This window comes from Nannospalax galili, unplaced genomic scaffold (assembly GCF_000622305.1).
Source record: "Nannospalax galili isolate Female #2095 unplaced genomic scaffold, S.galili_v1.0 scaffold449, whole genome shotgun sequence".
Lineage (NCBI taxonomy): Eukaryota > Metazoa > Chordata > Mammalia > Rodentia > Spalacidae > Nannospalax > Nannospalax galili.
This window is the reverse complement of record NW_008360312.1, coordinates 1,947,765-1,969,388: the sequence shown is the minus strand read 5'-3', so window position 1 is coordinate 1,969,388 and position 21,624 is coordinate 1,947,765. Positions and strand designations below refer to the sequence as shown.

General features: G+C 37.1%; 1 protein-coding gene across 4 annotated transcripts in view; it reads left to right on the top strand.

Annotated features, from left to right (window-relative positions):
- Window positions 1–21,624, top strand: part of Pot1 (protection of telomeres 1) — a 111,100-nt gene that overhangs the window by 34,509 nt on the left and 54,967 nt on the right. For all 4 annotated transcript variants that reach the window (XM_008824880.3, XM_008824881.3, XM_029559493.1 and 1 more), the window contains one exon: window positions 2,519–2,633. In XM_008824880.3, coding sequence (XP_008823102.1) covers window positions 2,519–2,633 — 115 coding nt within the window. The remainder of the gene's footprint in view (window positions 1–2,518; window positions 2,634–21,624) is intronic.

The following is a 21,624-nucleotide window of genomic DNA, read 5'->3' as shown; positions in this document are numbered from 1 at the left end:
AGGATAGCCAATTAATCAGGGAGGCATAGCCTGTCAACTCAGACCACAGAAGCAAAGAGCAGGGAAGCTCTTAAAGTGGCAGTCTTCTTTCTTCAGTCTTCTTTCTACAATGCCTAAGTCAAGGCAAGCTGCCGCAGTCTAGTAAAGCTCCCAATACATATGGTTTTCTCATGTGTATGTTTTAGTGTCTTAGGGAAAGTGACTTTCTTGACTTAACCTGTATAATGCTATAGCAACTGATCATGTGCGACTATAAAAATAAAAAATGTACTGCATAGCTAAGTGTGGTGGCACTTTCATTTATTTCCAGCATCGCAGAACTCAAGAGAATGAGGCAGAAGGATCACAAGTTTGAGACCATCCTAGGTTGCATGAGGAGACTGTCTTAAGAAAATTGAAAACTTAGTCATTGCTGCACTAGTTATATTTAAATTCTTGATTTGCTATCATGTTAGCATAGAATATTTCCATTGTCAAAAAAGGATCTATTGTATAGCGATGTTCTAGGGTTTTTTTTTTTTTTTTAAGGACTATTCATAGAGCAATAAATTGCCTCCAAAAGCATTGTTATAATAAATATGAGATCGTGTTATCAGCCTAGGATTTGGTAGGACCTTATAAATATTATGTATCTATTATAGGTATTAAAGAGATAGCTTTTATATTAGCCTGGCAAACTATTTTGAGATTTCTGATGTAATGTTGTATCCAATTGGCCATAAGTGCTATTTTCTTCATGGTGTTTGTTAATCGTATTTACACGTTACTTTCTGTCTTCACTGATTTGCTTCTCCTTATCTAGCCTTACTGTATCTTCCCCAATAGCAACATTTGTGTCTATGTCCTCCAACACTCTGTCTTTTCTTAGGGAATTTGTACTTCAGTGTCAGCAGTGGAAACAAATTGACTGCTCAGGATGATTTGTTCGGAATTATTAGTAAATGTATGATGTTCCCAGATAATTCCCATTCAAGAATACATTAACTCGTAAGAGAACGATATGAAGAGAAGTCAAATTGTTAATTTTTATTGATAGATATAATTAATTGTTATATAAACACATAGTGGCTAATTTGCATGCAAAGCCAAATTAATAATTTTAAATCTTTTTGCTGTTTTGAATCAGCAAGTGGATCCATGGATAGTGTCAGTCTCCTTAAGGTGCATGGCTTTCCCATTTGTCTCTTCACTAAGGACACACTTCTTAAGATGGAATACTGGGGCCACTAGTTTTGTCAGCTGCTCCCTGTATCTTCTGTCTTCTGTTCCTGTGCGCAGCATTCTGTTATCACTGAGGAGCTACATCTCTCATGATGAAGCTCACTACATTGCCAGGCCCTTCTCTATTGGGAGTAGAATTAGCTTCCTTTAAAAAATAATAATTCATTTATCTTTGAGTTTTACTTTGCTCATTTCAAAGTGGTATAGAACGTTCTTTCTTGGTATAGTTGGATAGGCCACCTATCTGAAGCATTTTAAATGTTAATTTAGTATCCTTATTAATATGCAGATATAACTTGTAAACCACTTTCTCTTTTCTTTCTATTGTACACAGTATTCAGTCAATATCTTTTCTCTTATTACTATTTTGAATCACCTTATACAGTTGATTTCTCAATCAAAACCCAATTTTCCTAAGCCTAAGTAAAATGTTTAAATGGTATGAGGAATTGATTTTGATAAGTCAGAGTAAAGTTGAAAGCCACACCCAAAATTTTATAATCTACATTTTTAAAAAATTCTCTCTGCCAAATTATAGTATGAGTTACTTTTGTGGATATTATTTCTTTGCCAGATAAATTAGGGAAGAAATAACTTAAAGATATAGCTAGAATGAATTAACCATATGGAACCCCTTAAAGCCTTTAATGTCCTTGGGAATATTCTAACCTCACAAGGGTGCAGGGATTCTGTATTGACAGCAGCAATGTTTGGATTTCCCCTCAGGGCTTCCACAAGTGTCTCATTTTGCTTAGGGATTTCCACTTAGGAAGATACACATCTCTAAAAGTATTATTTTGTTATTGTTTCAGTTTATACATTAATCACTGGTTTTAGTGGACTTTATTGTACTTTCTTATTGAAGAAGTATAATGTTCAATTAAATTTTAGATTGATTTATATTTTTATAGGCTGATATTAATTTTTCAAGTTATAAACAAAATTATTTCTAAGAAAACCAGTTGGTTTATATGAACCAACAATGAAGATTGCTATGTAAGTAGCTTTTGGAAGCATCACGCTGCTTAGTAAATATTTTTACTAATTCTTTAGGACTTTCATACAATGTTTTTTTATTATAATCACTCCAGCTCCTACTGTGAACTCCTCACAGATCCACCCCCATCTCCCTATCCCTTCAGCTTCGTTTCCTGTATTTACTTTTAACCCCTGCACTCTGAATTCCTTTGGGGCATTATTTGTAAATGAAATCATATAGGTTTGGTAATTTACAAATACAGTATTCTAAAATGTAAATACTTAATGATATAATTACTGTCTTTTTTTTTTTCTATAGGCTCCAACAACAAACTATATATACACACCCCTGAATCAACTTAAGGGAGGTACAGTTGTCAATGTCTATGGTGTTGTGAAATTCTTTAAGCCTCCATATCTAAGCAAAGGAACTGGTAGGTATTAAAGTGGGTTGTCTATTATACACTAGAACTGCATTATTGGTTTCAGGGGCACAAATCTTCAGTACCCTAAGTCCAAGAACAGACACTCAATTCTGATTTATAATTGCTAAGCAATACCAGTACATATTCTTTGGCCATTTTAATTCATGAAGTAAATATCGTTTTGAGATTCCAAAGTCTGGTTTAACACAATAAGAAGCATCCAAGGATGCTCAACAATATTAGAAGTATATGGCAGTGTTAATTTGTTTATGAAGGTAAATATAACAAATATTATATAGTGTAAAAGTGGCACAAAGATCACTTTCAATTTGACACAGATGTTAAAGACAAATATATAAAAAATAACTATAGCAATATGTTAATAGATACATAGTATAAAAATATGTAAAGTATGACCTGAATTGTATAAAGTGTGATAAGGGCATATATGAAAGTATAGAATTTTCATGTAATTGTAGTTCATAATCAATAAGCTTAAAATAGATTGCTGTAATTATAAAATTCATGTAAACACTGTGATAATACCCTTGAGAAAGAAATGAGAAGAAAATGAGAAAATAATGAAAGCTTTTCATTATAACAGTAAAACAGTGTCAGATAGTACAATGTAAGATAGCTCAGTGAAACAATGTCAGACAGTACAATGTCACAGTAGAGAGAAACAATGTCAGCTAGTACAGTGGCAGTACAGAGAAACAATGTCAGATAGTGCAATGAAACAATGTCAAATAGTACAATATAAGATAGTTCTATGAACCAGTGTCAGTACAATGTAAGATAGTACACTGAAACAGTGTCAGATAATACAATGTAAATAGCACAGTGTCAATACAGAGAAATAATGTCAGATAGTACAGTGTCAGATAGTATAGAGAAACAATATCACATAGTACAGTGTCAGATAGGTCAGTAAAACAATGTCAAATAGTACAATATCATATAGTACAGTGTCAGATAGTACAGAGAAACAGTGTAAGATAATACAAGAAAGAAATAAACAGGGTTAACATGTTGTAGGACAGAGAGAGAGGAAAATAAATAAATTCCTCAAATGAGACACAAATACCTGAATAGACTTTTTAAAAAATCCAGATCTAGGGTGTGGTGGCACACGTCTATAGTCCCAGCACTTGGGAGGCAGAGACAGGTGGATTTCTGTGAGTTCAAGGCCAGCCTGGTCTACATAGTGGTTTCCAGGACCCCGGTGGCTAAAGAAAAACCCTTTTTAAAAAAAAAAAAAAAAAAAAAAAAAAAAAAAAAAAATCCAGATGTAATATATGCTACAAACAAAAGACTCATTTTAAATTTAAGGGCACACATAATCTGAAAGTGAAGTAATGGAAAACGTATCCTAGGACAATGATTTATAAAGTGAGTCAGTATGGCCATACTTATATCAGACAAAATGCACTTTAGGTAAAAATTTACAACACTGGGCATAGTGCAACACTCCTTTAATCCCTGCACTCTGGAGGCAGAGGCAGCTGATCTCTGAGATTGAAGCTAGCTTTCTATATAGTGAGTTCCAGGAAAGCCAGGGCTAAGGAAGACCTTGTCAAAACATTTACAGCAATAAATACTGACAATAAACTTATGTATTGATAGATGGATAAATACACCAGGAGAGTATAATTAATTATATTTGTAGTCCATATCAAAGCACCTTCTGTATGAGGCAAACACTGCAGAAATACAGAGAAATAGGTGATCATGTACTTCCATTAAGAAATTTTAGCATCACTTTGAGTACCAGATACAACATTAGAAAATACTGAAAAATTTTGTAGTACTGTAGACTAAATGGACTTAATATACATACAGTGAATAGTCTAGACAGCTGGTTCCTAGTACATAGTCTAAAGTACATAGTCTAAAGTCACAAGACAAGTACATTTGAGAAGGTGTCATGTCGGGTTTAGTGTCTGTCATAAAGGAGTGAAACTAGCAGTCAGTTACAGTTCTGCTAAGAACCAGTGAGTCCAATGGTATTTCGAAAGGGAAGTTAGAAAAATCTTGTAAAAATGAAAGACAGCACAACATGCTAAGCCTGCTGCAAAGGGAGTTCTGAGAGGGTGCTTGTAACAGCACCTACATTAAAAGGATATAGGTCACAGAATACCTAATTTATACACTGAGGAACTTGGGACTCATTCTGTCACAAATACGGGCATGCTGCTGCTTTCATAAAACAGACGGGGGAATGATTTTTCTGAACAAATGCCTTTTACCTAACCTTATAACCAAAGTTAATCTTATATTTTGAGCTCATTTGACACTGTGAGCTTGTTTACAATGTAAACAAGTTTATTAGGCTTTTGGTTTCTCTTGTTACCTAAGCAGACAACTTCAGTTCCTCATGACCCTCCCTTGCCCTGATCCAGAATGTTTGTATATGTGTGAATATATTGTAAATAGAAACTGCTGTAAGCAGTGACTACTCATTAAAAGCAATGCATTACCTTATTTGTGACAATAGCAGGTGGGGTTAGATTGATAACATCTGTCTGTGGCCCTATATGCTTTCCAGATCAGTAGGGGTCAGAAAGACCAAATTCCCTGATAAGACAAATTCTGCTTTTCATTCCTTATTTCATGCTGGATGTATGGTTTCAATATGGAGAACAAGGCCTTTATTCCAGAGCACAGTTCTAGGCGAGCAGGCAAGTTCTTAGAACAGTTTGGTTGAAATGGGTGATAAGAGCCAGGCTGTTTCTTGATCATTGCAGTAATGTGGCATCACACTGTTGTAAGAAATAAACCTGAATGATGCCAAAGCTGGCAGAATGGAAGAAGTGCTAAAGAGCACAGTGGAAGGAAACAAAGTGGAGAATAGTAAACTATGGGCAGAGGGAAATCACTGAAGCGTGTTCTTTTTTAAAAGAAATAATGTTTTCATATATTTTGATTACACTCAGACCTCCTCTCCCATCACTTCTCAGATCCACCCCACCTCCCTATTTCCCGCACTTCATGTCCTTTATTAAGTTTTTAAAGGATTATCAAGTCTAATAATGGTTTCCTCAAATGCTGTTGGGTGTGGCTCTATCTATCACCTTGAGCCCGGTCAACCTACCTAGCATTATACCTTTAAAGAAAGCTGAGTCTCATGTTTTTTGAAAAGATAAAATTGGCAGACTTTTACATGGACTAAGGTAAAGGAAGTAGACTCTAATTCAGAAACCAAACAGGTAACAAACACTACAGCATTTGCTACAGAAACACAAAGGATCTTAACTGAGCAATAAGTGGTTTTCTAGAAATTTAAAACTACCAAAACTGAGTTAAGATGGAACAGAAAATCTAAATATACCTATAAGTAGCATGGAGGTTGAATCGGTAATCAAAAACATCTCTCCCAAGGAAAAGCTCAAGAACAGATGGCTTCACTTGCGAATTCTGCCAAATGTTTGAAGAAGAATTAGTGTCAATCCTTCTCAAACAGTTCCAGAAAACTGAAAATACAGGAAACCCTTCAACTCATTTTATGATGCACAATAACCTGATACCAAAAACAAAGACTACTTGAAGAGAAAACAGCAGGCCAGTAGAAACAGGTATCCTCAGCAAAATAATAGCAGAATGAATTCAGCATGAAACTTTGGCATATGCTATTAATTGGTATGCTACACCATCCTCATAGAATGAAGGAAAAAGTCACATCGTAATAGATTCTTTAAATTGACAGAATTAGCTGCCTTTCGGGATTAAAACACTGTTATCAGTAATGTAGACAGCAGAGGACATTACCACAATATCATGAACTCCATATATGGAAAGGTCACAGCGAACATAATGCCAGTCAGTGCAAAGGACAGAGCCTTTCCTCTGCATTCAGGAAAAAGAAAGCAGTTATATCCCACTTTTACTACCCTATTTAACATGGTATTGGAATCCATAGCCAGACAGTTAGGGGGCAGGGTTTGGGGGAGAAATAAGGCGGGCAATTAGAAAGTTGTGCTTTTGAAAAACATTATCCTACAGGTAGAAAAACCTCAAGTCTGCCATTAAAAACTTCCTGGGAGGTGTTAGAAAGATGGCTCAGTGCTGAAGAGCTTTGGTTGCTCTTGTAGAGGACTTGGGTTTGGTTTCTAGCACCCACATGGCAGCTAAAACCTATAGCTGTAGTTTCAGGGGATCTGACACCCTTTTCTGGCCTCCATGGGCATTGCATGTATGACTGCACTTACATATGGAGACAGAACACTCATACACATAAAAATAAATTTAAATTTTTCAAAAAATTCCTTTGACATCTAATAAATGAGTTCAGTAAAGTTGCAGTATTCAGACTCAACATACAAAGGTAAATTCAAATGGTAATGAAGAGAGCATTCCCATTTAGAGTAGTGTCAATACTATAAAATACTTAGGAATAAACTTAAGCAAGGAAGCCAAAGTATAAATATTGCTCGAATAAACTAGAGATGAAGCAAACAAATGAAATAAGAAGGCTTAATATTTTTCAACAATCCATACTCAGAGCAATCTAAAGATTTAATGTGATCATTCTTGGCCCTTTTTAGGAAACGAAAAAAAATCAGTCCTAAAATATATAGAGGATCTCAAGTAGCCAGAAACAGTTCTGAGAAAGAACAATCTGGAAGCCTATGATGTGCTCTTTTAAAGTGTATTACAAAGCTACAGTTACTAAAACAGTATGGTAGGAGCAGAAAGACATATGTATTTATCAGTAGAACAAAATTGAGATACCAGAAATTGACAGCCATGTGTCTGGTCAACTGATAATTAGCAAAATTGTTGAGAATTGGCAATGGTGAAAGGATAGTGTGTTCAACTAATGGTGCTGGAAAAAACAGATGTCCATATTCAAAGGGGGAAAAAAGTTACACCATAATATTACACAAAAGTCAACCTACAGATTGTTGAAGATTTAAATATATAACCTGAAACAAACTTGCAGAATAAAACAGTGGAAGTTTCTTTATATTACCTCTAGAAATTATTTCCTTTATAACCAAAAGAATCAGCCACAAAAACAAAAAGACAGATGGGAAAGCATCAAAGGCAGCTGATGGAATGGTAGAGACTATAACAGATTGAAAAGTTGGGTTAAAGGGTTGAATAGGCCACTCTACAAAGAAGATCATCTGTGATCAAGCAGACCGGAGAGGATTCTCACAGCAGCAGTGATTAGGGAAAGGGAAGTCAGAACATCAAGACCTATGACCTCGTCCCTGGAAAGATGGCCACTACCCAAGCCCAAAGGCTGATGCTGTGGAAATGAAACTGTGCAACCACCATAGAGAATAACATTTTTTGAAAGTAGAACTACGTTAAGATCCAGCAGCTTCAATTCTAGATATTTATCTAGAGGAATTGAAGTCAGGATCAGAAGGAAACTTTTGCACGCTCATATTCATTGCTGTGCTAGTCACAACAAATAAATTGTAGAAGCAACCAAAAAAAAAAAAAAAAAAAACCATCAGGGCTGAGAAGATCAAGAGAGTACATATACATGAGTGGGATATTGTCTAGCACAGAGGGAAGGAAATCCTGTCCTCTGTAACAGTGTGAGTTCTTAACTGCAGCGTGCTACCTGAAGCAAGCAGCACGAGGGCGGACAGCATGCTCCACCTGCCTGTAGACGTGCCTAAGGCCAGTGCCTGTGAGTAGACAGCAAGGTAGATGTTGCTGGGATTGAGGGAAGTGGGAAATGGAGACGTGCTGTTAGTCAATTTAAAAAAAAAAAAAAAAAAAACAACTCAATTCTGTGAGATCAAAAATGTTTTGTGAATCTGTTGTACGAACTGTACTGACTCAGGACAGTGTTTTGTGCACTAAAAACGTGGTAAAGTAGTGGACCTTATGTTAGATTCCTTTAACCCCAGCGTCCAAAACAAGGTTAAATGAAGAAACTAAATCACAGTTAGTTAAGAAACGAAACTGTGATTAAATTTCTACATTAGTTTTGCTGAATATATTTTTGTAGTTTTAAAGTAAATTAAGGTATGGTCCATAAATTGTTTTATATTGTAAGGTATAAACAAATTTGTGAAAAAGCCAATCAGAAACCACTAATTTCAATTTTTCACAAAATAATAAACACCATAGAACACACTTCAATTTAGTTTAATCCAGTTTAACTAGACAATGTTTATTACTGTATCTCACATGTTCTAAGACACCATCATTTGTTAAAAGCAGTATTTTATGTATCATTAAGTACAGAGAGTACCATCATCATATCCTTTTCATTTTTATGAGTGTCCATATTTCAGCAGTGTTACAAAAGTGAAATAATGGTATTATTGATGAAATACTAAATGACTGTTTTCACAGTTCTAGAAGCTCTGCTCCTCTGGGAACATACAGATGTTCTCATTGAGCTCATATTGTGAAACCATTATATTTCATATATATATATATATATATATATTAGGTAGATGGATGGATGCAAATTGTATTATTGAGGAATGAGCTGAGAATGGACTCGAGTGAACTGACTGAGAGAAAATCTCATTTTTTTGTTAAATGTACAACATAAAGAATTCTCTGGAAAGGCAATATGAAGACTGTTGAATCTTGGCATATAGTAAACCACTCTAAAAGTGTAAATGGACAGTATTTTATGAAAAGTCTTCATGCTTTCTGCTGGACAACAAAACATTAAAGTTGAAACAAGCTTTCATCCAAATATGTAATTTTTTGTTGAAGTTTATTTTTATTAAATTAAATTTCTGTGTATTTCATATAGGACATCTCAATCAGTCTTAATCATCTTTATACTCCAGCCTCCACTGGCACCTTCCCATAGTCCACCACTCCCCACCCCCACCTGGAGCCCATATACTCTGTCATCCTTGTTAAGGCCCACTGTGTCAAGTCAGTGTATCATTGAAATTTGCTGTCCACACTCTGCATTCCTCCTCTCCACCCTTCTGTCCATTCAGCAAGCACTTAGATACTGTCCCTCATTGATGAGCACCTCTCCCCATCATAGCTTCCTGTCAGTCTTGTGTCATTTCAGTCTTGTATCCTAATGGTATGAGTGCTCTGATCCTCTTGTTCATTGTCAGTTTTAAGTGATCTCTCTTGTCAAGCTTATGAAAAAGGTAATGTTATTCTTGGTAATGTCCATCTAACTTGGCAGAAGATAAAATTCTAAAATTCTGGATTTGACATTGTTAATTCTTATCATTGAAAAATTTTAAATTAAGTGATCAGGAAGTACATCATTTTCAGATCAAGTTAAAAATTATAATATAAAATAATAGCTACTCTTTTATTGAATTTTCCAAATTTCATACAATATATTTTGATTATATTTATGTCCCCTTCCCCATCCAGAAACCCCATTACTGCCCTCCCAGTATCATGACACTCTGGGATGTGTGTGTGTGTGTGTGTGTATTGAGATGTATAGTCAAATATGTGTCCCCAAATGCCCCTTTGCATGGGTTCATCCACTGGAGCATTGTCAACCTGTGAATAGTCTCACCCTTAAAAAAGACCCAACTCCTCCTTCCAGCAGCCATTGGTTGCCAATAGTTTCTCAGCTACAGTTGGGATTTCTTACCCATTTCCCCACATAGAGCCTGAAATTTTGTCTGACTTAAGCTTAGGTGGGGCCTGTGGCCACCATTCTGTGAATGCATATGAGTAAAAGCCCAGTTGTCTTGATAACTGTTTCCCTGTTGTCATCCACCACCTCTGGCTCTTACAAGATTTCTGTCCCCTCTTCTGCAATGATTGCTGAGCCTTGGGAGCCAGAAGTTTGATGTAGGCATCCTATTCAGTGATCAGCACTCTGCAGCCTCTTGTGCTCTGCACATTGGCTGGTTGTAGGTATCTGTGTTAATCACCATCTCCTGCACCAAGGAAGATTCTCTGCTGAGAGTTTAGAGGTGCACATATCTGCTAATTTCAGGACTTCCTTTTTTAACAGCTGAATAATATTCCTCTGTGTACATGTGCAATCCTTTACTATCCATTCATCAGTTGATGGATATCTAGGTTGTTTCCATTTCCAGGCTAAATAATAGCTACTTTTAAAACACTGATGACAGTATCCTTTAATTACTAGACAACATAATCATGCTTTCTTCTGATCATGTCATTGAATCATACATAAAAAGGAAAGCCCCAGAGAAATACATTTATTATGTATGCATACTTTCTTATATTTCTATCATATATGTCTAGTTGAATCCAGCAGCTTAGTATAAAATTCAAGGCTAGTAATGAACCATCTGTTATTACAGAGATAATAAATATGTTTCTTTGTATCTTCTCTTGATACTAGATTATAATGAATGTCATCAATGTTGTCTGAACAGTCATTGAAACTTTAAAATCCATCGTTCAGACACCAAGATATCTTCACTACTAGCAAGACAGCCAGTAAAGATTTAAAACTCTGTTGACAGAACTCATCCTTCAGCAGGAATAAGTGCAGCAGCAGAAGTCAGGCAGAGCCCTCTGATGTTTGTTTTCGGGAATGGATCGGCTTCATGAATATTCCCACAGAAAAGCACTAGAATAGATGTATAAAAATGATCTTTGCCTAAAGCAGTGTGATGTCACAAAGACAGAGCCACAGTTACAGTAACATCTAGGTCTATGTAACTAGCTAGTTAGAGGAAATTTACCTTTATATAACTCGGACTTTGAGTTTATATAATGCTGCATATCAATGACTAGAATATTTCATTAAATTCATTTTATGATTGTTAAATTCATTGTAGTGAAGGCAGATGTGATTTGGCTTCTTTTTACCTTGATAAAAACTTCCAGTTTTCTCTCATTTTCTGAGTATTGAAGATTGCATGTGGCCTGTAGTGTGCTGTTCTTTCTGGTCACAATCTGTGTGGTAGCAAGTGCATCATGTCACATGCTTTATATTCAGTCATGGAAGAGATGGAGCTTCTAGTCCTAAAGAAGTCTGTTAGTGTTGTTAAAAATCATACAATGCTAAACTCACCGACATTCATAACTGTGATAGGACTCATCATGAAAAAGAATACCTTTAGAATTGTGTGTGTGTGTGTGTGTGTGTGTGTGTGTGTGTTCACGTGTGTTCCCATTTGTGTTTGTGCGTGGGTGCATATGCACATGTGTGTGCATGTGGACACCAGAAAAGAACCACTGGTGGTGTTTCTCAGAAACTGTCTACCTGTTTTCTGTGTTTGGGTGTGTGTTGTTTCTCAAGACAGGGTCCCTCACTGGCCAGGCACTCACCAAGAGGCTAGGCTGCCAAGCCAGGGAGCACAGAGGTTTGCCTCCTCTCTCCATCTTGCCACCACTGGGACTACAGGTGCTACAACTTAGCCTTTTTTAAAACAAAAAAAAAAACATGGGTTTTGGAGATCAAATTCAAGTCTTCCCTTTTACATTCTCTTCTTGCTAATTGTTAACTTCTTAGCTTAATCATTTGGAAAATTAGCCCTGTTTCATTATTTCATAGTTAGAATAGTTTTAATATGTCATATGATTTTAAAACATATTTTGTTATTTTTATTTTATGTGTATGAGTGTTTTGCCTGCATGTGAGTGTACCCATGTCGTGCAGTGCCGTGGAGGTCAGAAGAGGGCTTTGGATTCCCCTGCAACTGGAGTTAAGGATGGTCCGTAGCCATTATGTGGGTGTTGGGAATTGAGCCCCGGTCCTCTGCAAGAGCAGCCAGCTCTCAACCACTGAGCCGTCTCTCCAGCCCCACTTTTGTTTTGTTTTCAAATTTCATACATTTGATCCTGTCTAGACACCCTCCCCTCTCTGCACCCTCCTTACGCCCTCCTGTGCCAGATCGCAAGTACTCTGTCGTATACATTAAGGCCTGTTGTGTCCAATTTGTGTCCCCCAAGTGTCCTTCAGTGTATATCAGCCCTTTGGAGTATGGTTAATCTATCCAGCATCACACTTTTTTTTTTAACTTTTAAAAAAAATTTATTGAGAATTTCATACATACATATAATGTGTTTTGATCAAATCCATTCCCTTCCCTCCAACTCCTCTCATATCTCATCACTTTTTTCTGACAACTTTGCGTTCTCTTTCTTTTTGCCGGGGGTGGGGGTAGCTTTTTGCTACTCTTAACATTCCCCCCTCTGAAGAGGTAACCCTGAAATCTTTCAGGGATTAGATAAGAGCTCCCAAATACTTTTGACATTTTTGGCATTTCGAACAGTCTGTTGATAAGAGGTCCATGGACATTTTGACTTTTAGCCAAGAAACTGGCTACTTTTATTTGGGGTCTTTTTATACTAACTGCCTACATTGCATAGCTCTTGTCTGTAGTGAGAAAAAAAAAGTCCTTGACTGGTGCCTAGAAGATGTGAAGAAGTAAAGGCAAGAGTATTTAGCATTACAAGTTCTAGACAGGGGACCAGAAAAAAAGTAAGAACAGGGCAAATTTCAAATGTTCATATTAGAGTGCATTGGAATTTCTTGATGAGAGCTTCCAAAAGCATCCCTCTATTGGGCTCCTCTGAAGGAGTACCCCATTTGCCTCATCCCGTGTCCACCATCACATAAAGAAAACTACCGCTCCCTCTCCCAGCAGTTAATGGTTGCCAGTAGTTCCTCGGCTAAGGTTAGGACTTTGTACCCACTTCTATACTTGTGTGGGTGTTGCATGCTGTTACCATTGCCGTGAGTTCATATGAGTACCTTCCCAGCTATCTGGAAAACTATTTCCTTGTGGTCATCAAACACCTCTGGCTCTTACAGTTTTTCTGCCCCCCTCCTCCACAATAGTCCCTGAGCCTTGGGTGACAGAAGAATGATAATAGGTGTCCTATTCAGGGATAAGCACTCTGTGGTCTCTTATTTTCTGCATGTTGGCTAGTTGGGGGTGTCTATGTTAATCACCACCTGTTGCATGAAGAAGCTTAACTGGTAAGGGTTGAGCAATGCATTAATGTTCGTTCCATCTCCAGTTCTGCTCTGTTCCCTGAGCCGTAGATATAGAGGTTGCGTTAGATGTGTCATTTAGGGCTGGATACCTCACAGGCATTCATTCTGTGTGTTTGACTAATTCTTAAACTTGGTAATAGTTTCCATCTGTTGCAAAACAAAGCTTCTTTAAAGAATAGTAAAAGGGACACTTCTCTGTATATATAAGGATACATATCTAGAATACTATAAGAAATTGCATTGGTCTAGGGATGTGAAAAAAGGTAGGTTTTTCTCTAGGATCTATGACCTCTCCAGGCCTGTGCATTTGGCTATGTTCACAGTACCTCATGAATTCCCTCCCATTGAGTGGACCTTAAGTCCAATTAGAAAGCTGTTGATTATCCCCAAGATAAAAGTACCACTACTGCACCACCAGAGATTTGCTGTGCAGGCCATTATTGTGGTTTATAGACCTTACAGCTGGATGGATCATTGATTGACTTTTCTTCTCAGTTTACATAGTATCTTTTGATACTTTTGGAGTGATTCTTCAGGGGGGAAGCTTCCAAGTAAGTTCCTCCTCGATTGCTCTAAGTCCTGTATCTATATACAAAGTATGTCCTATCTTCAGCAATAGGACTTACCTTCGCAAACAAGGGCTATGGCAATAGCCTGTTATTTTGGGTGTGTCTTCGACTACTCTGACCAAAAACCTTAAGGGTGGTTTCCCCTACCTGGCACTATGGTTATTTTTTTATGTTACACACACACACACACACACACACACACACACACACACACACACACGGAGGGAGGGAGGGAGGAAGGAGGAAGGAAGGATTTTTCAGTAGTCTTTTTAAACTAACAAATTTCTTTCTGGTTTTTCATAATAAGTGTTAATCTCTCCTCTCTTTCCCTCTCTATTTTATCTCCAGTATCCCGCATTTGCCCCCTTTCCCTCATGATAACATTTGTCTCTTAATCCCTCCTCCCTTTTTTTGAAGCAGGGTCTCACTGTGTAACACTGGCTGTCCTGGAACATATTACATAGACCAGGCTGGCCTCAAACTCACAAAGATCCACCTTTCTCTTAGTCCCATGTGCTGGGATTAATGGTTTATGCCACCATGCCCAGCCTTAAAATTCTTTCTGGGTTGCATTCTTTTATTTGTTCATGTTCTTTTAAACGTGTGTGTGTGTCTGTCTGTCTGTCTGTCTGTCTGTCTGTCTACGTCTGTGTCTATGTCTCAACTTTCTGTAGCATTGTACTGGACATACTTGTTCAATAGTGATAAAGTGATAGGCTCTCAGTTTTCAAGAGATGTAATCAAGTAGCTGTAAATGGAAGCAAGCTCACAACTGTGGGGTTGAAATGGAAGGATGAATGCTAACTGGGAAGAGGCTTTTAAGATCTATTTGGACTGAAATTTCAAACTTTCAAGGATAAATCAGGCTTTGATACCTGAGCAAACCAACATTCCAAATTTAGAAATAGTAGCAAAAGTTCCCAGACTTCTTTAATAAAAAGTGAAATTTTTCATTTTAAAAAACAACTACTGATGACATTTACCTAAATATAATATTAAACTATGAAATGTTGACAGTATATATTGAAACATAATGATATGTTCGTATAGCAATCTTTCTTTAAGGACCATTATTAAAGATCTAAGGTCCTTTTATATTTTACATATAAACTATAATATATATAGGTCAAAGTATTTTCTAATTTACATTTGCTGTCTAAATTTAATATATGGTAAAACTGACCTTTTCAGATTATCTTGCTTATATGTAACCACTTACTATTTGTGCCTGGGCTATCATTATTTGGTAGTTTTAAATACTGTCAGTCGATGCTTTCCTATCTGAGATCAAAAGATATCAGTAACATTTGGTTTCACCATAATTACTTACATCTTAACAGTTACCTTTTTGTCCGTCTGTATTCAGGAGGCTCCTTTGGCACACTCCTTCTGCAGAGTCAAGTGTCTTCTCTCCCTTAGTTTTTTGTTTTGTTTTCTTCATTATTTCTAGACATGTCTTTTATGTTAGCGTATTATCTTTCAATTACATTTGTTAAAGATATTTTTCTTAGTTATTGTATGCATTTTAGCTATATTGATGGTAATGCTTGGGATAATGTATTTAAACTATCTGGTCAATGGGGTTTTTGACACAGAAGAACTTTACCATTCAATTCATACATATTTTTATACTCAGTGTATATTTTTATTGAATTTTTGTGCATTTCATATAATACATCTTAATCATATTTAGATGACTCATATAATACATCTTAATCACATTTAGACCTCCTCCCTTATCTGCACCCCCCATTCTCCTCCCTACTGGATTTCATGCATTCTGTCATAAATGTTAAGTCATATCTAGTCAAGGTTTTGTACCCAGAAGTCCCTCGGTGCAAGTTTATCCTCTTGAGTCTAGTCAGCCTATCTAGACTCACTCCATTAAAGAAGACCAACTCTCCTTCACTCAACAGTAATCAGCTGCCAATATTTCCTTGACTAAGATTGGGAATTCCTGCCCATTTCCCCAGTTCCAGTTTTTGTCTGATTGAGGTTGTATGGGTCTGTGTCTGCTGCTGTCACCATTGTTGTAAGTTCATGTGAGCAAGTTCCCAGGAGCCTATAAGATTATGTTCTTGCACCAACCATGACTCTTAGAATTTTTCCTCCCCCTCTTCTGCAATGGTCCACGAACCATGGGCAGATGAGGTTTAAATTAGAAGTCCAATCCAGTGCAGGTACTCTGCAGTCTCTGGTTCTCTACACTTCGGCCAGCTTTTTGTTTACATTGTACTGTGTTGCAAGAGGGAGCATCACTGGTGAAAGTTGTGTGTGTGTGTGTGTATGTGTGTGTGTGTGTGGCTTTTTTTGAGCAGCCTCAGCTGGCCTGGAACTTGCTATGTAGACCAGACTGACCTTAAACTCACAGAGATCCAAGTGCTGGGATTAAAGTTATGCGCCAACACACAGCTCCCATTAGTATTCTTTTTAACCCTTGTTTGGTACATTCCATGAGCCTTATGTGTAGTGGTTCCATTGTAGATGCGTCACGTACAGCTGGGCATCTCTCAGACATATATTCTCAGTATGTGACCATTTCTGGAATTCTGCAGTAGTGTCCTTCTGTTGCAAAAAGAAGCTTCTTTCATGAGTGGTGGATGGTACACTTGTCTATAAATGTAAGGATCATACACTGTAGAAATTAGCATACATCAAGAAACGACATTTGTCTAGGGATATGACAGAGATAGCTTTTTCACTCAGATCTATAACCTCTCCAGCCATGTGTATTTGGCTATTTTTACGGTACCACACGTAAATTCTCTCCCATTGAGAGGGCTTAAAGTCCAATTAGATTGCTGTTGATTACCCCCAGAATAAAAGTGTCGCTATTGCACTGTTAGTTTGTTGTACTGATTGTTGTTGTGGTTATTAGGCTTTAAAGCTAGGGTTGTGCTTTTGATTGATTTTGTCCCTGGTGGTGCACACCAGTAGGATATGCTGCAGAGGCAGAGGCAGGAGGATCTGGAATTTGAGACCAGCCTGGACTGCAAGTGTATATTAAATCCCTTTCTGCCTTTTCCCACTGCTCTGTACTTGTGGTTTTTCTTTTCTTTGCTGCCTTCGTGTCTCATTCTCTTCCTTCTTTCATTTGAGTAGGAGTTTAAAAAGGTGCTACTTGTTTTCTGTGCCTCTCTCAACTTTAGCCTTGTCTTTTCTCTGTATCATACAGCTGAACTGCAATTAACTACCCTCATTCATTCTCAGACATCATCTGCATATTGTTTTAATGATCTTTTCCCTGACCTTGTTTGGAGGCATAACTTGGGGACAAGCAACCTTGAGTGTCTGTTAAGTTATCCAGGATTCCAATTTCTAGTAAGAAGGTAAAAAATACTCTTGAGACTAACAGCCATCTGTAAGGTCCAGTTCCTGGGGATCTGATGCCTCCTTCTGGGCTCCATGTGTAGTGTACCATATGTGTAGGCCAAACACTCATGCACCTTAATTAAATTAAATAAGTAAATGATTTTTATGTTGTCTGGAATTGTATCTGTGAGTAATGTGAGATGAATAATGTTTTGCTGATAACTAGCTTGTTTCCAAACCATCTGTTGCCTAATATGATGTTTAGATGATTTGAGTATACTGATTTAATTGAAAAGAGTGTATCTTTATGACTAAAAGAGGCAGAACATGTAGCACTGTATCAGAGGATAGATTCTTTCTGTTCACAGACAGTCCTCTTCCTGTGCCCAGCCCTGAGAAATCACTGTTCCACACTCTGCTTTTGCAGATTCTGGACTCTGCTTATGACACAACGATAGGTTGTGTGGTTTTTTGTTTTTTTGTTTTTTTTTTTTTTGTCCTGACTTTGATGTAGCAACGTGATGATTCTGAGGTTCTTCCATATCGTATGCATCAGTGTCTAGTTCCCTTTTCTACTGTTTTTTTTTTACATTTAATTTGTTTAGCTAGTTGTGTGTGTATGTGTGTGTGAGTGTGTATGTGCATGCATGTGTATTTGTATGTGTGTATGTACATGCACACATGCCCATCCCTGCCACTGCTCAAGTATGGAGGGCACAGGACTGAGTCAGTTTTCTCTTTCCATCCTGTGGGTTCTCCAGATATCAAGTGTCTTTACCCAGCCCCCGACCCTTTTTGCTGAATATCCACTGTCCGTCTTGGTATTTTAATAGTTACACTTATTGCTTCTTTTCCTTTACACACAAACTATTGATAGAAAACATTACTGGTCTTAGTGTAATTGGCTCTACCTAAGATAGACATGCCATTTGTGCCCATTGGTTGTCCATAGCAGAGCATCAATTTAATATTCCTAACACTGCCCCAGAATAGCATTTCCAAGCACATATAAAGTCCATCAGGTAGCTAGTCTGTCCCTGTATGTCATAATGCTTATTACAGATGTTATTCATACTTTCTCTTCTACCTTCCATGCTCTTTTGCATTAGAACTAGAATATGAAGATACCAGCATAACTAAGGAGAGTATTCTTATTCAAGTATTGTATTGCGGATTTCCTGGTAAAAGGGATAAGATTGAGGCATATAACGGGGTCTTGACTCAGTGATTTTCCTTTAAAAGTTTTACCTGAATTTTTCCATAATACACTTTGATATTGATGGAAGACCAGTACTGAAATACTTTTAATGCTCTAAAAACAGCAGTATTGCAGATTTTTTAAAAAAGGAAATGAAGCTACTTTCATGTAAGAATTTCTTGTGAATTATATAATTTATGAATGAATGCTTCCTTGGCTAAAGACCTTGCTTGGATAAGCTACCATCTTTCCCTTATAAAACAACTCCAAGGCAATTTTCACTTAATCATGCTAAGGAAATTAGGTGAATTGCTCCAGATTGCAGAATGCAGAGCTTAATTTATCATTTGTTATCTTTTCCAGTTTTCTATCCCATTATGCAAATTATTACCAAAGTATAAAACTAGTTAAATACCTTGTCAGCAGTTTAAATAAGAAATATTATTAAAGTATTAAGATCATTATTTTATTAGTAGCTTAAGCCCATACATGCATACAAATATCTATATTCACATATGGATATATATGAGGCTATGCTCTAGGTAAATAATGCTAATTCATTTAAGTTCTTTCTGCTTTCACAACCTTTCCTAGTGATCGTGGTTATCAAGCATATAGACTATTAAATTAGCTTCAACATTGTGTTTTCATTTGTGAAAGATTGAAGAAAAAAAATATAGGACCAAGAAATGCTTTTATCATTCTGTCTAATGATTATTGACAATGTATTTTGTTGGGTCTTTGTGTGTTTGGTAGATCCCTTCTTCGACGCACTTAAAATCTACATAGGCAAATTACATTGCTCCTCTTGTCTGTTACATTTGAGTTTTAGGTGAGATATTAGATCTTTTTGGCCCTTGATTACCTTTTTGAATCATTGCGATTGTCTTATTTTATCCTTTGGTCATTTTAATTTATTTTCCGAATAAAATAAGACAGGTTAATGGTTAATTTTTTACCCTCAATCCTAGAAGTTCTCTTTGTTTTCATCATGAATTTTCTTTTCAGGAAGGTCAGCAGCATCATATTTAAAAGCAACTGAGATACCAGTAAAAATTAAATGGATTTTCTTTGTAATCTTTTTGTATGTCAACTTTGATCAGGTTGGCACAGTATTTTCAGAGAGTAGATATATTTTGCTGTGACAGATTCTGTGATCACATGTTGGTTTCCAAGAGTGTTTCTGAGGAACAGTAGTAGAAATCCTGTTGCTTTTGCTGTGACTGCCTCACAGCATTTATCTGGCACTTAACCATGCCAAGTGCATGTATTCTCTTACTCAGTTCTCACAGCAATCCTATGATTTGAATATTATTATTACTCCATTTTTCATATAAGAAAATCATGGCACAAAGAGACTAAGTGATTTTTCAGTGTCTTCCACAGGCTTCAGAAGCTTTACAAATTTCATATATTTGCTGTAGGTAACAACATGAATTGATTTTCTAAAAGTGAGTGAACAGCTCTGCTTTGTAAATTCTGTGAATTGAGAAGACCTTATGCTAAATCTCCTAGCCTGTGTTTTCTCATTGAAAAGTACCTGCTTTCTGCATTGACAGTTTTCAAGGGTCTTCTGTATGTTCTCCCCACTCTGACAAACATTGCTAAATACTTTTAGACCATTTGTGATACATATGATTATGTGTGTAGCTTATTTTAGTAGCACATCAAGCATCTTCACACAGCTAAGTTATTTAATTAGAAACTCGTGTGTGTGTGTGTGTAGCTTATTTTAGTAGCATGACAAGCATCTTCACACAACAGTTATTTAAATAGAAACTCGTGTGTGCATGTGTGTGTGTGTAGCTTATTTTAGTAGCATATCAAACATCTTCACACAACTAAGTTATTTAATTAGAAACTCTCTTAAGCATCGTCTTATCTGTAAAACCTTGTCGATGATACTTTGTCATCCTGTACTCTCACAACTAGAAATTGATTGATACACCTGTTCATTTCTCTACCTATAAGTGGGGTTGTATTCTTAGAAGAATTGGATTCTCACAGTTTCATCCCTTCATAAGTCAAGCAGCTTAGTATTAACTGATGAATGGGAAAACATTATTTTATGAACACTGGGTTGAATACTTTGGAAAGGTTATTCCTTAGGGCCACACCTTGCCAACATCTGTTTTATAGTGCCAAGCATTCTCTTTTCCTCTTAACACTCGCAGCTCAACCAAGTCCTGTTTAGGTAGCCTTGCACATAGAACATGCATCCTCTCTGATTGTCCTTGGAATTTTACTTTTATTCAAATGCCTCATGATATACTTGGGTTTGGGGGAGTTTTTTGTTGTTGCTTTTTATTTTTATTTTATGTGTATGTGTGTTTTGCTTGCATGTAGGTAAGTGCACCTGTGTCGTGCAATGCCCGCAGAGGTCAGAAGAGGCTTTCAGGGCCCCGGGACTGGAGTTTTGGACAGTTGTTAGCTGCCATGTGGGTGCTAGGATTCAAACCCAGGTCTTCTGCAAGAATAACCAGTGTTCTTAAACACTGAGCCATCTCTTCAGCCCTGAGATACTTGTGTTTTGATTCTTCTCTTTTTTGTTTTCATTTAGTTTATGAATCATAATGATCACAGGATTGAGAAGTGGTCTAAATTCATAAGAATAAATTAATAGACTCTGATGATGTTCTTGGTATATTTCCTAGTGTGCTTCTCCATTGCTGTGACAAAACACTGGCCAATACCAAGTTGGGAAGGAAAGGGTTTGTCTTCTATATCCCGGGTCTCAGTTCATCAGGGAGCCCAAGGTGGGAACTAGGGCAGGAACCTGAAGGTGGGTGATGGAGTGCAGGCCATGCCAAAATGCTGCTTACAGGCTTGCTCCCCTGACCCATGCTCAACCTGCTTTTTCACACAATACAGGACCACCTTACCAGGGGTGGTACCACTCATATTACTCAGAAGTCAAGAAAATGCCCCACACACATGGCCACAGACCAGTCCAATGGAGGCAGTTCCCCAGTTGGGCTCCCTCTACCCAGGTGTGTCAGGTTGACAACTAAAGCTATCCAGCACAAT